This window comes from Brachyistius frenatus, unplaced genomic scaffold, assembly GCF_029030835.1.
Source record: "Brachyistius frenatus isolate BFR_SWC_R1_liver_20210118 unplaced genomic scaffold, ASM2903083v1 Contig_104, whole genome shotgun sequence".
Classification (NCBI taxonomy): Eukaryota; Metazoa; Chordata; class Actinopteri; family Embiotocidae; genus Brachyistius; species Brachyistius frenatus.
In genome coordinates this window covers 1428833-1445509 of record NW_027210703.1, presented here as the reverse complement: position 1 = coordinate 1445509, position 16677 = coordinate 1428833, and the positions used below count along the sequence as shown (strand labels likewise).

General features: G+C 41.6%; 1 protein-coding gene across 3 annotated transcripts in view; it reads left to right on the top strand.

Annotated features, from left to right (window-relative positions):
• The first annotated feature begins 760 nt into the window (after positions 1–760).
• The window catches only part of herpud2 (HERPUD family member 2), a 61633-nt gene continuing 45716 nt past the window's right edge, over positions 761–16677 (top strand). The window contains exons 1-9 of one of the 3 annotated variants that reach the window (XM_069711967.1): positions 761–863; positions 2341–2735; positions 4300–4377; positions 5342–5443; positions 5813–5988; positions 6295–6420; positions 6635–6985; positions 7474–7585; positions 8878–9084. In XM_069711967.1, the coding sequence (XP_069568068.1) occupies positions 2589–2735; positions 4300–4377; positions 5342–5443; positions 5813–5988; positions 6295–6420; positions 6635–6985; positions 7474–7585; positions 8878–9063 (1278 nt within the window). In that variant the 5' untranslated portion in view covers positions 761–863; positions 2341–2588 and the 3' untranslated portion in view covers positions 9064–9084. Of the gene's footprint in view, positions 864–2340; positions 2736–4299; positions 4378–5341; positions 5444–5812; positions 5989–6294; positions 6421–6634; positions 6986–7473; positions 7586–8877; positions 9708–16677 lie in introns of those variants that run through there. The other 2 variants (XM_069711968.1, XM_069711965.1) reach the window with 2 other exon arrangements.

Below are 16677 nucleotides of genomic sequence, written 5' to 3'. Positions count from 1 at the left end.
CCCCCAAGTCGTTTTCTTTTGTCCTGTTTACTGTCAAGTATGATTATTAAGTCAATTGTCGTGAAAAACGTGACTTTTTATTTGTTTTCACCAGTTCCTGTTTCCTGTTTATTTTTAATAAAACAATTAAGAGTAATCAAAAGCAATACTAGTTATTGTGGTCCTGTTTTGCGTGTCTTTGCCAGTGGCAGAAAAATTGTTTGGGTGTCAAAGTGAATATGTTTATGTCATTCTTAAAATCCATTCGGCATGTTTATAGTTTACAAAAAAAGGTCCCATCCACATTTATTTATTTATTTGTACTTTTTATAGGGCAGATGGAGTTTTTTGTGATTCCATCTAAATATTTAAGGTACCATTTTGGATAATACAGTAATACTACCAAAAAAAAATATACAATAGTATATATAAAATATATAAAATATAATAATGGCACCGAATCTGTTGGGTCACAGAATTTGGTGCAACACCTGTTAGTGTCCCCCCTTTTTTTTTTTTTTTACTCCGGATTCGTCTCCTAGCAACTGTGTAGCAACACCGTCTTTCCGTTATAGTCATTTTTACGCTCTTTAAATGGTATTAGATATAATTGTTTACAAATTTAAAAAAAAATCACTGCGACGATTCTGAGTTTGAATATTTATATTGAATATAAAATGATCTCTGGCTGTTTGTCGGTGTTTTTTTTGTTGTTGTTTTTTTAAATGTTTTTTTTCTTCTTTTCTTTTTTCTCTCTTAACTGATCAGCTGTTGCGAAGGGACGTGTTTCCGGTTTCACACCCGACATTACAACAACAAGGCAAAAGGAGAGTCGAGCGAGGGGGGGGGAACGAAGAGACGACGCTACCGAAAGAGTGAAACAGGTACATGAAGACAAAAAAAAAAATACAAAAAAAGCTCTCGAAGGTTTTAATGTTGATTTCGGTTCACGGCGTTAAACCGTTGAAGGTTGTTATCACCACGGAAACGGTAACCGAATAGCTGGTAACCCAGAGTAACGCTAGCATTAGCCGACGAGCTAACCGTGTTTTTTTTTTTTTTCTCCTCTGGATTCATAACGAGGGTCAAAATATATAACCAGAGCTGACCTACTTATTAAAAGATAGTCTCCCCCTCCCCCTTCCCGGCTCCATCTGCTCCTTTAAGGTGTTTTACTGTTAAAATAGCCGTAATTATTTCGCTTAACCACAGTTTAAACCGCCTGGTGTAATTTACGATTGTTTTGACAGTTTCCTGTAACGATGATGCAACATGGCAGGTGGTGTCAGGAAGAGTGAGCTCCTGACCTCCCACTGCTCGTTAAAACACATTAAAATGGTTTAATATAGCTGCTACGGACTGCATGGCAGCTGTCGGCAGTTCACAAGTATCTCTAAAGTGTAAATATGGTGATATTTTGTCATTTTTATTTCTGACGATTTAGCCTATGATACTGACCAGAACTGATAATTGATTGATATCATTTACAGGTGTTGACAGTGTCTCTGGTTTATATTTCATGTCATATCATTTCACAGAGATCAATAATTGTCAAAAAAAACCCCGCCGAAAACAAGATCAGAGCTGCATGTTAAAATCAACGTGGACAAAATAAGTAAGTCTCTTTTGTAGATTTACCTCCTACAGTCCAACAAAAATAAGAAAGACAAATGTTATCTTTTAAGTTTGCAAACTATTACTATCTAACTTAATTGAACAAATGTGATAAAAGGAATGTAGAAGTTTTCCATCAGCTGAGGCCCAATATTAATCATGTATGACTGGTAAGTTGGTTTTATTATTTGGCACAGTTTGTTAACGTCAGTTTTAGTGTAATATGTCAGTCAGGTTGTAACGCATCTTCTTCAACAACTTCCAAAGCAAAAATGAAGTCGGGGAACACTTAGATTCTTCTGAAAATGTCAATATATGCAGGTTAGCTTTTAATACTAAGTGTAAATAAACATGGATGTGTCACATCAGCCAAAATCCATCGACTTAATATTTAGTCTGGCTCAGTTTAACAGCATCACAAACTACAGCCTCCAAATTAATCATACAGATGAATAAAAGCTGCTCTGAATCCATTTTAACTGAAGGTAATATTCTTTATTGCAGGGCTCTGTTTTTTAGTGTACCTAATAATCTGGAAACTGAGTATTTATCATTTCATCTGTAAAAAAAAAAAAAAGGGGGAAAAAACACAGCTGAAATGAAGCCTCGGTACATTAAAAGTGTTTGGGGTGGATGGAAAACAAGGTTGCAATTTAAAAAATATATATATTCAAATAATAGCAAAAGCTGTGTAAAATACGATCTCAAAAAGACTTCTTTTTCTCTCTCTCTCTCTCTTTTCCCCAGAAATCCAAGAAACGTGACGAGAAGAATTCCCACTGATATAGTTGGAAACCAGCGACAGATCTAGAGATGAATCAGACATTGTAGAGGGGGAACCCCACACACCCCTCCTCTACCCACAGCAGGCGACTGTTTTAGGTGTTGTGCAGGTTTGAGAATGGAGAGAATTTGAGGGAGCTTCGTCCTCAGGTGAGTCCTGAGCCGTTGACACTAAAGGTTCTTCAGAGCCCACCCTACTAGTAATATGAGCCATGGACTCTGGGGCAGTTGATAGTCCTGTGACCCTGGTCATTAAGGCCCCCAACCAGAAGTATGAAGACCAGACCATCAACTGCTTCATCAACTGGACCGTGGAGCGGCTGAAGAATCACATCTCCAACGTGTACCCCAGCAAGCCGGTGAGTAGCTCTGAGTGGAGTTAAATACACATAAAATGTTTGAACCGGCTAACGGACCGGGAGGTATCCCTGTGAGGTGGATACACAAAGATATATATATATATATATATATATATATTTATTTATTTATTTATTTTTAATCTCATGTTTGTTTATTTTATCATTTCATAACAGAGTACATACGTAAATAATCGTGAGTAAAATTTTCAAAAAGAGTGAAAAAGTTCATTAATAAAACGGCTCTATATATATATATTAAGCCTAAAATATACAAAACATAACAAACCATCTTCTCTTGTTTGCATTTTGCATATACAAAATAAAAAGTGACCACACATCGAAGAATGATTGTCCACAGTTTGCGTTCTCTAGTGACTAAACTGTGGTGAAAACCTGTAAATCCTGTGATCTATTTTCTTTTTTTGTCCTGTCATGAAGCCAAAAATACATTTGCACAACATGGACAACCAAACGAACAACTTCTGTAGAGGAAAACAAATCAGATATTTCATCCAAAGAGAAAGTAAAAGTTGGAGTCGCCTTTGTCTCCCTTTTGTTTTTCCTGAAAAACAAGTGGTTTTGATTTTTCTTGATTTTAAGTCATCTAACTTTTGATTTGCTTCGGAATTTAATACAAACAAACAAGGATTGAATTGAATTTCAGTTTTCAGAGACAATCCGGTAAAGATGATGCTTCAAACTGAAACTTGATGAAAGCACTGAACACTCCCAGAGAAGATGTGACAAAAAGATAAACTAGATGCATTTAGGCCTTTGAATAAAGTGCTTCAAAAGACAAATATTAACCAACTTTCATTTTCAGTTAATTTGCAGTTTAACTTGCCCAACAGTTTTCTAGAGCTGGTGTCTTTGAACTGAGTTTTTTTTTTTTCATCCAACACAAAAAAAATATTCAAATATATGCAGTTAACTCTAATGTAGGAAAACAAATGCAAAACATAAAAGAATCACTGATTGATTTTTAAGTCCAAAGACGAACTGATTTATCTTTTCGGCTGTCGAAAGAAAAATTCTAATCCGCTACATAAAATGAAGTGACTGTGACGAACAGCAACAAAGCTTCGTCCTCTTGCTCACACGTGTTATGAAATAATAATCTCCTCTCCACGTTACTTTAGCGTCGTGCATTTTCATAGGTCAGCTCCTCAGCTGCTTGGCAACGACTGCGTTTTTTTTTGTTTTTTTTCTTCTTTTTTTTTTAGCAGATCAAATTTCAAACCTTTTGGCCCTTGTTGTTGTGGAAATATTTCAGCCTCAGACGGTTCGCCTCGCTCCTTGAGGTTGCTGTGAATTAAAAGGTCACGACGTACCGTTTCTGATCAACTATCTGCTTTGATCCCCCCCCCGGTTTTTCTTATTCTTTCACTTCTGTAGTCATTTTCCCTCCATCGTGGTCAAGAGGAAGACTGTGATTGTTTACACACTCGGGATGCTTTTAATGAGCTCTGAAATCCAATTCGGCCCAGTAATCAAATCTAATCCGAGTCTCGAGCAGAGCTGCGAGCTTTCGTGTAAATAAATGCGATGCGTGTTTGTGTTGCAGCTGTCCAAAGACCAGCGGCTGGTGTACTCGGGGAGGCTCCTTCAGGACCACCTGCAGCTCAGAGATGTGCTCAGAAAGGTACGAAGGGCTTTTTTTTGTTTGTCAGTGTGCACGCAGGAGAAAAGTTCTGGGAAATGTTTTGCATGCATAATGACGTTTATATAGTTACGGTGCAAAATATGAACCGCCTGAGTAGCAAGTAATATTCAAGTTATTTATTACATTACAGAGGTCGAGATGAAAGACATGTTTTACTAAATGATGCTTCTTACATCATAATGAGCAATAAAACATAACTTATTCAGTCACCTCCAGGAAATCTTCAAGCAAACTCCGCAATATATGCGAGAGGTTGCAATGTTTTTTTGTGTTTTTTTTTATTCCTGCAATTTTTTTCCACTAAAAACATTTTGTCAGCGGAAGCTGGGCTGAAAGTATTACGGCACAAAGTAGTCGTTTCAGACGACGCTCGCTTTATTAACAAAACAATAAGTCCTCATTCTACGTTTTCGATTGCCGCAATCACAATAAAAAAACAACAACTCTGGGAAACCCCGGAGGGACTGCTTATCAGTCTTTTTGTCGTGCATGAAACGGAGATAGGCGGTGCAGTAAATGACCCGGATGCGAGTCCATGAGCCCGTAAACACAGTCTAATAAGTCCAGTTTAATCTGTTAAAATTTAAATAACTATAAATAGAATTGAACTTTGCGAAGAACTGGACGTTGCGTGTTTTGTTGTGTCGTTAAGTTGTCCGTCCTCTTGTTTGTTGATCTAGGATGTATAGTTGTGCGGTCGTTGCTCATGTCTCTGTGCATCCATGGGGAAGGAGGGGGGGGGGGGGGGCAGTTTGCCGGGGTTGCCTGGGAAACAAAAAGCTGATCTGATGCATGTGTTACCAACAAAAGGCCGAGCGGTGTGTCCGATTTCTGGCCGTTTCCACGCTAATTCGCCTCCCGTCTGTCTGTTTCTTGCTTTTGTCTCTCTCCTCTGTTGCTGCCTTCACCTCTACTCCCCCCCCTCCCCCCCACCCACCCGCAGCAGGACGAATACCACATGATGCATCTAGTATGTACCTCTCACACTCCCCCGGATTCGCCCGTGCCTCGCAGTCCTTCCAGCGCTTCTGCCTCTGACTCCAGCGTGAGTAGACCCGACTCGCTTTTCTACTTTTAATAATCCTTTGAATTCATTAATTTAGTTTGAGAGGAAAAGTTGGAAATAGACGGCCTATATAGCATTTTTAAAAACAGTCGGCGACTGCGTGTAAACTTGATAAGTTGGTCTGACGAGATCTTTGTCTACTCAGGATCAGATCAAACAGGATGTTGTTTCTGTGACTTCCTGCACAAACCTGTGAAGTCAGCTGGAAACCGTCAGACTCGGTTGGATCTTTTTTCGTCTCTGCCGGCTCTCGTTCATCTCAAACGGGTCTTTTTTTTGTTGTTGTTTGTTTTTGTGTATCTGTGACATAATGATCGGTGCTGACTGACGTTCACGTTTTCGCCGCAGAGTTCGGACGGCGCCGGCGCCGCCTCCCCCGCCGCCACACCGACTCAGGACAGTCAGCCCGCCTCTTCCTCCTCCTCCTCTTCCTCCTCCTCCGTCCCAGGAGGTCACGATGGGTTGAGGTATCGCGGCGGCTTCCCCCAGTACGACCCTCAGAGCGCCTCCGGGGTCCCTGAGTGGTAAGCAAGTCTGTACTTCTCTGCTGTAGAGGTTAAAAAAAATCTCTCTTAAAAGTAGATTTGCAATTTCCTTTCCTCTTTATTCCCTGAAGAAGATGCATCCAAACATCCCCCCCCCTGATCTCGTGAATCAGTTTGCACCGAATAAAAATAAAAATATATATAAATTCCTGCTAAAACTTGTACTTATATCAGAAGTAAGAGGTTGTCAGCGATGCTTCGTGTTGGACCGCATGAAGAAAAACAACAATTTCAACTTGCTTGAATTGTCATTTTAATAACAAGACGTGACGTCCTTCCCCGCAGGCCGGATGCAGCCCAGGTCCCTTTACAGGGCGGCCTCCCCGCCAACATGCCCCCCCACCCCATGTACATGCCCATGCAGATGCTGTGGTGGCAGCAGATGTACGCACGCCACTACTACATGCAATAGTAAGTGGGGGAAGAAAAAAAAAAGAACTAAATGTCTGGACGGTCGAGGCGAGTTTACTGCTACCTTATAATGTTTGTTCAGAGGGAGAGATTTTTAATAAAGGCTTGTTTACTTGTCCTGCCCAGTTTCATAAATCCATATGTTCATGTGTTGTTGTTGTTGTTTTTTTTACCTGAGTTGATGTATTTCTATTCTCTCTCTCTCCTTCCTCAGTCAAGCAGCAGTAGCCGCCTCTCAGCCCGCCGATGACGCCGCCGGCTCCCCTCCCTCCCCCCCCTCCGCCTCGCCCATCCAGCCCGCCCAGCCCAACGAGGCCGTGCCGCCGCCGCCGCCGCCCCTGGGGCCCAACCCGGCGCCCAACCCTTTGCCGGAGAACCAGCCGGCCAACCCCATACAGATGAACGCGCAGGGCGGCGCAGTGCTGAACGACGACGAGCTGAACCGCGACTGGCTGGACTGGCTGTACACGGTGTCGCGCGCCGGCGTCCTGCTCAGCATCGTCTACTTCTACTCCTCCTTCAGCCGCTTCGTCATGGTGGTCGGCGCCATGCTGCTCGTCTACCTGTGAGTCGCAAACAGAACGGAACATTTACACTTTACAGAGACTTGTTTTTTGGGGCATTTGTCTTCAGGGCGGTGCACTGAATGTGTGTTTGTGACCAAAGTAAATCCTCTCAGCAGTCAAATTTAGTCACCTTTTTTTTTTTTTTTTTTTTTAAATTACTACTTTTGAAATGTAAGAAAATAAACTTCATTTCATGTGCATCCTTTCAAAATAAGAGTTCCAAGGCACTTTGCAGCTGCACAATTTCAGGGTGTCTCATGAAAAATAAGCCAAGTGTTGCACATCTACTTGTTTCTCATTGTCTATCTTGTTATTTATGTTGTTGTTTTTTTCTTTACGCATCGTGCGTTTATGAGTGTTTTTGCGAGGAGGACTCGTAGAATAAGAATTGAATTGTACTGCGTAACAGACTGCCTCCTTTAAATATGACAATAAAGATAAAATTGAATTGAATTGAATTAAATTGAATATGTTTATGTTTCTTTAGGCACCAGGTTGGTTGGTTTCCCTTCAGGCCGGAGCAGCAGAACGTCAGAGGAGAAGAAGGGGGCGGAGCTCCTCAGGAGGAAGCGGAGAGACACCAGGACATACATGAAATGGTGAGTTGGAAAGCGTCTTTCAGCTCTCGCTGCTTTTATCGTCTCCCTGGTTTGTCTGAAGTTGTTGCTCTCGAAGACAAACAGCCGTCACATCTGGTGTTTGTTTGTCGAAGGCTGACGAAGGACCTCATAAAATTGGGTCTACATCTGGCCTATTATTACAGTACCAGGAAACATTAAACTCTGCAGCACTCCCTGTCTTTGGTTCCTCGATAATTTTGTTCTTTATGCTTCAAATGTTGCTTTTAAGACTTTTTTCACATGATGAGACATTTTACACAGGATGCACAGGAAGTGTAGTTTGAGTCGGCGCTCCCGACTGAGACACTTCTGTCATTTCTGGATGGAGATGTCGACCCAGAACTCATCTTTTTTATTTTTGTAATCATATTTTGTGGACTTCCTGCTTAAAAAAAGAAACGAAACCTGAAATGAATGTAATTTTCTAATGCAAGGTTTAAAAAAAATATTAAAAAAACGTCGACACTGCTAAAATTGTGACACCTCAGATGAAGGATAGATATTATTAGCTGTCTTAATGAATGTTTTCTTTAAAGCAACCTTGTAAAGAGTCTGGTTGAACTTTGGATTTTATTTTAGACACGAGTCATTTATCTTTGGAAACTGAGAAAAGTCTCTTTTTTTTTAATATACGTGAATGCGGCATTGCAATGTCTTTATATGCAGGACTCATCACAGTACAATAAGATTTGTCACCAACGTAAAGCCAATAACTCATCATTGGTGAGCTGGCCATCTTTTAATATTTTTTTGTTTATAAAGCCATTGTGGGCCGTTTTCCTTCGTATCAAATGATTTGAGTTCATCTTCTCATCTTCACCTCAGACCACAGGACACTCATCTACTGTCCGAAGGCGGTCATGTTTTCTGCTGCGTGCGCTCGACATATTTGTCAGAAGGAAATTAGATTCAAGACCTCGGTTTCCTAATCTGAATTCGAAGTTACTGTAAATCAGTTTTAAATTGTCTCTGGTTTTTGCTCATTTTAGTTTCTTAACAAACGATTTTTACGGTTTCTTACTTTTTGTGCCATCTGACACTTGACCCTCGTCTGAAAGCATCCAAAGGACACACTTAGGAAACGAATCGATAAATACTTGATTGACAGCGGCCACTAGGACTCCCGACACTACGACTTCCTGTCCTTTTCACCGTAACCACAGTAATCGCTGCTCTTACACGGGCGGTCACGCGACCAACTGAATACGAAGCAGCCGTCACAGGAACACGACTTGAAACTTAACGCTCGTCTCTTCCCGTCGGTGTCGCAGGAACGTCTGATGGACGAAGGGATGGAGGACGACGACAGCGGCGAGGAAGGAGGCGGAGGAGCGGAGGACCAGGAGGCCGCCGCCGCCGTCCTCCCCGAGCCGAACTTCTTCACCACCGCGTGGTCCTTCATCAGCACCTTCTTCACCTCGCTCATCCCGGAGGGACGACCCCAACCGGCCAACTAGGTAGCCCCCCCCCCCTCCCCTCTCACCGCCCTGTGCACCCCTCCTCCTGCCAGCAGGTACCGCTCTACAGAAATTCATCTTTTACTGTCCTAAACACCCCAAAACACACACCTCCTACCTGCTGCCAACGAATGAAGTTTTATGAGCCGACGCTGCCGGGGGGGGTACGAGAATAAAAACAGGACATTTTGAAAAAAAAAAACGCCCCGCTGTGTTACTGGAGTAAACGCTTCAGCAGTTTTTCTTTGTTTTTTCTTTTTTTTCTTTTTCATCGATCGTGAATTCACCCGAGAGGGCTCGCCGGAGGGAGCCGTCTTCCATTTCAAGCAGTGATGAAGGTCATGCTTTTAAAACTTTTTAATTGAGGGTTGTGACGCCAATCAAAACAAACAAACAAACAAACAAACAGAAAAATCGCGTGAGACGTGTGTCCTTAACAAACCATAAAACAAACATCCTTAAAAGACATTTTCACGTATGCACACGACGTGCAGAGACATTGCAGCTACCGAAGCACATTGTTTTCCCCACTTTGTGTCTTTGAACATATCTATTTACACATGTAAGTATATGCATCTTTAATTCCTCAATCTATGCTTTATTTTAGTTTTTCGTTTCTTTTGTGAATAAAAATCTTGCTGCTGTTTGACTTGTCTGCTGTGGTTTACCGCCTGTACTTTGTTCTGTAGTTCCTCCCGTGTCCTGCAGGTGGCGGCATTCACACACAGATAACACGCAGTGTGAGTTAAAAGGTATTCAACTTCCTTGTTTTCTTCTTTGGCCACAAACATTTTCCGACTTGACGTATTCGTTACGTCCCATCTTATCCTTTGAAAAATGCTCACTGACATTGTGATTGCTTATGGGATGCAGTTATAATATTATATTAATCTTATTTTTTTTTAATTTTTTTTTAAATGGTTTACAGAGAGGAGCAAATGGTGAAAAACAGCACAAAAAAAAGAAACAAAGAAAGAACAACAAGGAAAAATAAATAAGAAAACAAAAAGTCAAAAATCAAGGTAAACGTTTTTTAAAATACCAAAACCGGCCGGTCGCAAAAAAAAAAATCTCCATTAAAACCACAGACGGTAAAGCACATCAACAAAGGTGTGTGTGGTCGAACCAGTTATTGTTTTAGATGCAACCGAGCAGATCCATCAGCTTCATACTCTTTCATCTCGTTTTGGCCGGTTAGCCAGAGCTTCCTGTACGGATGTGAAGTTTCAGTCGGTCGGTCCAACTCGGAGGGAATCGAGCAACGTTAAGAGACGATGCACGATCTCACTTGTCCTTCACTTCTGAGAAGGCCTCCTCGCATTTTGAGTTTAATATCTCGGCGCCTATTGGATGTGTTGTCATGACTTTTGGTACACTCATTAATGACCCCTTCAGGATTTAATTCTGCTAATCTCATGATTAATCACTTTTTTTTTTTTTTTTTATACAAGGTGCCATTATCTGGTCAAAATCTTTATTTTATTTCTTTATTAGTTATCCTAAGAGCTCAAAAAAAACCTTTTGAGAACAACACATGCGAACTAAGAAAACATCTTCACCAATTTAGCAACACAGACGCAGCATATAGAAACAAAAATCACACAAAAACAGACACCACGTATAAACACAAAAACGAACTGCAAATAACACCGACTGCTAAAGAGATGGACAACGCCGGTGGTTGCAAGTTTGACCGCTTGTCCGACATATAAGGAGACTTATTTGTTGGACAAAGCGGACGATCCAAACGCAGAAATACCCGGGACACATGTCCGCTGTAGGCTGCGCTACTTGCTCGTATTTCTTATATCAGCAGTTTTGTTTAATGCTGCGCCCGCGCTGTCAAATTTGCTGATTATTTCTCGCATCTGCTTGAGTATTTGTGAATTCTCCAGCTGCATTGAGCTCTCAAAGTCCCTCTGAACTCGTACTTCCACGCTAATTAGCAAATGCTAACGAGGCCAAATCCCAGCCTTGGATACGGGTGTGTAGATACGCGCTACCGCCTGAACTCCAGCACATCGGCTGCATGCGATTCGGCGACTTCACCCGTCTGAGAGCTGCAGGTTTTTATCTGCATCTACAGAAGCCGTCGTTTTGACTTTCAGCAAAAAAAAAAAAAAAAAAACTTTGCGGTTCCCGCGACTGAACTTTTACGCGTCGCTGCTTTTAACATCAGAAGGGCCTCAAAAAAAAAAAAAAGAAGCTTCGTCAGTTAAAAGTTAGAATTTTTAGTCCTCGGCTGGATGTTTTAAAGTTTTAAAGATGCGCTCCGGTTGACGTCGCTCTGACACCATCCTGCAGATAGAGAGGTGAGCGGCGGAGGGAAGCGGATCAGGCAGCGATGCACTTCGGAGAGTCCTCCAAAACCCCCTAATCGAATGACCATGGATTTTTGTGTAGTTGGTCGTAGAAGGCCCAATTAATTATGCATGACAGCGGCTTGACGGCCGTTTGATTTCGTTACGCCCCCCCTCCGAGCCGCCGAGGGTTATACCCCCACCCCTTATCGGCGGAGAGAGATTTCTTTAAGAGGGTGTTTGGGGCCTTGTAGGACATTTCATCATCATAATAAGTCCTTGTTATGCAGCCGGCTCGCTCCCGTTTCCCTGCTATCAGGCCTCGTTGTCTTTAGAGAGGCGGGAGTTGGGCTGGACACCTGCCACGGCCGGGGGAGGAGACGGAGGGGGAGGGGGGGGGGACTGAGTTTATTAGAGAAGATTGGGATGGAGAGATGGAGCGTGACACCCGCGAGGACGGGACGGTGACACGCCGCAGAACGTGCTCTCAGTTCACTCTGTAACTGTGAAGCTGCGGTGATTTGTCGATTTAAGAAGCAGATGGACAGAAAGTTCACCTGCAATTATTGACAACGAAATAAGTTTTTAAGCAAAAGAGAGAGAATTTTATGTTTTCCTTTCTTGTACTTGCCAGTGAATGAACACATTTCAGCTTCGACGCGTCGGTTTCAACCAAAGAAAACACGTGAAGAAGTCACCTCGGGCTCTTCTGAAACTTTAACAGGCATTTTTGACTATTATTTCTTTTCTTTTTTTTTTATATATAAAATGTGAAACCAATTATTGAGACAAAAACCTGCATTCACAGTAAGTCAAATTTATTTTGATGCAGAGCTGAAACCATTTTCTAATTTCGTCTTAATTTGCTGTTTTGATATGAATTCATCATTTGTTTGGTAATTTTTCGAGGAAACAGCCTCACAAACGTTTGAATTCGATGCTTTTCTTCATCGCATGCACGATAAACCAAATATATCGTTTAGGTTTTGGACTGATGGTCACATAAAACAACCAATTTAAAGGGGGAGCTCTGGGAAATTATAGCACGCGAATTTTCAACTATTTTCTGACTGTACGCAAAACAAGTTATCGATGAACCTGGCGTCCTCCAGTCCAATAAATGACTCGATATTGGTGTATAATAATGATAATAAATACGCTACAGTAGGAAATGTGCATTTTATTCTAAAAATGCACGTCACGTGTTATTAGTTGGTTGTGGGATTTCAGAAAGTAAAAGAGACATGTCATCCGCATCTCTGGAGGAAGTTAGAGCCTTATTTGGTTATTTCTTTAAAAAATAAAAAAAAAAATCAGATTTCAATATTTATATAAGCCTTAAAAATCCAAAGCCCGAGTTTAGACTCCGGCAGTCAGAGATAATATTATGTTACATGTTAAGTGGATTTTCTTGGCCGTGTCTGACTCTTGAGAGGAAATCTACTACCTGCTTCTATTGGCCGGATTAATCTTCCTCCTCTCGGCCGCGCGTACCAAATAGGTTGCGATTAACGTGATTATCTTCTGATTCGATTGGCTCCCAAAACACGACTGCATCAACAGAAAAACCCAGTATTTTTGCATATGTTTAGAGTTTAACTCTGATATTTATGCAAAAGAGTTGTGGTGTAGTGACTAAAGAGCGTCCCCACTGAGCCGGATGTTATTTTCCTTTATTGAACCAGGTAAAAAAAAAAAAAAAAATCTATTTAAAGGGCAACACAAAAGTCATCGTTGTAAGAATACAGGCAACTGTCGTCCAGCGGGAAGTTGATAAGAGTACAGAAATATTGAATTAAGAGGTTCACATTTTTTTTACGTAACTCCTTTCTGCCTAATTTTGCATTCGTACGTTTAAAGGTGCAATATGTATTATTTATACGTTCGGTTTTCAAAATAAAACGCCGCGTGCGAACTTCTGATCGTACATCAAATCACGACATCGACGTCTACCCGCGTCTTGTCATTCTGGTAGGACAAGAAATGCGAAGTAGTGACGCAATAATGAAAAGATTAAACGTTTGTAACGACTAAAACACAGCGAACTAATAGATTTACCCGCCAGAAGCACAAAAATCAAGAAAGCAAACGGATGAAAATCGGGCGGACAAAACGCTTCGCTTCTGAAACGCTCCCTGAGGTACGAACTGGTCTGAACCGCCCGTCGAGTACGTTTTGGGAAGAATGGCCTTTTGAAACGTTGCGTATATTCTGGATATTCTGGATCGGTCATCGTTTTGGAGTTTAATCTTTAACAACTAATGATTTTCGAAGCAGTCTGATGAATTTAAAGGAACAAAAAACCTTTTGAAATGGAAAAAAAAAAAAAAATCGAAATAAATGCGCAATACAGGTGTAATTAAATAAACAGAGCAGATCAGACTACGTGGAGAGCGGCGGCCTCGACGTCAGATTTGAAAAAACAGAAATCCGACCGATCGCGCTGCCGGAACCGAAATTAGTTCGATCTCCCGTCAGGACGTCCCGTCGTCTCCGCTCGTCCTCGGACAACTTTGCTTTCAAGGTGGATTTTCCTCTAAAACGATTTTACTTTCTTCCCCCATCGTTTGCCAACGGGTTTCGCATTTCGCTGTGAAACCCCCCCCCCCCCCCCCCCCCCCCCCCGGCGTGTTTTGCGTCCTTCGTCCCGCCCGAAGCACTTCGTGGCCCCCGTTTCTGTTAAAAGCACTTTTATCGTTAAATTTGACTTGGCACGTCTTGTCGTGGGGTGGAGATCGCGGCTGATGAGACTCTCGACCTGCAGATATAAAAAAAAAAAAACATCCATTAAGTGGCTCGTCTGGGAGGGTGGTGGAGGATGGTGGTGGAGGATGGTGGGGGGGTGGGGCACGATTCTGTACTCTTAACCTATTAGCATATCGTTAGCCATTTGCAAGATGGTGCAGCGGTGGACGAACGCCGCGGCCGGTCACCACGTCATAAAGAACCACCTCTCGCTACGCTGCTAAATGCCCCCCCCCCCCACCCCACCCCACCCCCACACCACTGACATTGTAATGCTTCGCCGGCTGTCCCCCGCCAGACGATTCACAACGACCGCTAAAAGCCAGAAGGAGGACGGAGGGAGAAAGAAAAAAAAAAAAAAAAAAAAAAAAGGGCCAAAATGCAAAATTGATGGAAATGACATTAGATTCAGCTCATGCTCCTCACTGTGTAAATTATGCCCCAAAATGGACTCTCCGGCCCGACTGTTAGCTCCAATTTGTTGGGCCATACCTCACAGCGGCTCGTCCTGCCCTTCCCCTCTCCCCCTTTAATCCGATCAGAGCCAACGCTGGATGTTATTTATTTGCTTATTTATTTATTTTCGAAGGATGTAACTGATTCTTATCGGGGCCGAAGTGGGGCCTTCTTCCTGGTGAAAACGGTGACTAACGTCCGAGCCATCGATCCGTCAGTTCGTCTGCGGTGGCGGGTGATGGTTTTGGTGATAGACTGCTGTGTGTGTGTGTGTGTGTGTGTGTGTGTGTAGTGTGTGTGTGTGTGTGTGTGTGTGTGTGTGTGTGTGTGTGCGCGCGCACCAGACTCAATAACGCCTATCCGGGTGCGTTTCCCAGGCTGTGGATTGTGATTGAAGACGTTAGCTGAGAGTGACAGAAGTTTATTTTGAGCTGATTTCCTTTTCGGACGTCACGTTTGTTTTTTTATTTCATTTTATTTTTAGGAATGACATTTTTTTTTTTTTTTTTATCGACCTATTTGACCGTGGACATCGAGCGTGGCGTTTTACTCGTATTCTCCGATTCCCTTCGTAAAAGCCTGTCAATCAAACAGACACGCCCCCATAAAAACACAACTTTTTGAAGTTTATTTTCGAATTAATGATGAGAGTATTTTCAGATTTACAGCCAGAATAGTCTATGGAGGCTTTTTGGAGCTGACCTCTGGTGGCCATCGGTGGTATCGCAGCTTCCACATCGGCCTAATTTCTTTTTTTTTATATATATACAGTCTATAATCTGGTGTTATTGAACATTTTTCTTAAGGTTAACAAAACCCAAACCAACAGCAGTCAATTAAACTATAACACCTGGATCGGTCACGGTGAGCATCCTGTTGTTTCTTTTACGGACTAATCTCTGAACACGTGGCAGAGACTGGTCAGACATTATGATATGTTTATATACCTTTTTTTTTTTTTTACATCCAAGTTAGCATTTTCAGGTTTGCGGAAAACCAGGTTAAGCACAAGAAACTTCAACTTCTTTCCATTTGTGTTTCCACAAAACTTAATTTGTTATTAATAACACCTTTATTTTCCATCCAGTGACAAGTCAAAACATGAAACATGAAAATGTTCTTTCATACTCTTGAGACAGGGCAGTATTTTTTACTGCTGATGTAGCCCGTATCACCGAGAGCCGGCCGTTATAGATCCCGTACGACGTCCTGTGTAATTAATAATCAGCTTGACGTTCCCCCTTAACGTTAAACGACCTTTATTTCAGTTATAACGGACCTTTTTCACGTCGCTTTTCATTTTGACTCAGTTGGAGAAATCACGGGTGTAAAATGAATGGCAGCTGAGTTTCATTTAGCGGCTTCAGTTTCACTTGAATTAAACGGTGACATCGTTAATTTCATTGGTCACAGCTGGGCTGTTGTCTCGCTGTTTTTTTTTGTTTTTTTTTAAATAACCGTTTTGCTCCAGACTGTTTAATTCATGTCTCGAACAAATAAAGCTTATAAACCTAAAGATGTTTTAGCTACTCAGTTTTATTTTTGGCTGACCTCGTCCATGTTTAATTAATTATTATTGTATTGTTATTTAACTGTAGTCTGAGGAATATTCCAGTTTTAAACTAAGATGGACCAGTTCCCCATTATTCAAAGGTTGTATCCTTCGCATTTCAACTTTACTGGCAAATTTTTATATTTAAAGGGGGAAAAAAACCGAATTGCTGGCATGTTGACAGTTGAATTGTGTGTCATAGTTCACAGCCTTGACTGATACAGATTATAGCAGTTTAAAAATGCTTTGAGAATAAATAAAAGTATAAATTGATCATATGAAGTCTGAAATTCTCCGCAGACAAAATATTGCAAAGGTTTTTCAAAAGTAAACCTTAAAATTCTTAAATAAATGTGTAAAAGAGTTTTCATTCAGACTCATGAAGCTTGTAACATGGATTCAGCTTCAGCTGCAGGAGTCTTGTAAAATATTGTCTGTATGAACTGAGGACATGATCTAGGATGACCACTAGGTGGTGCTGTAGGACGTGCTGAAGCGTCTTCGATCAAGAGGAAGCTTTAAAAAAAAATTGTTTTAGTTTAGGAATAAGAACATTTAATG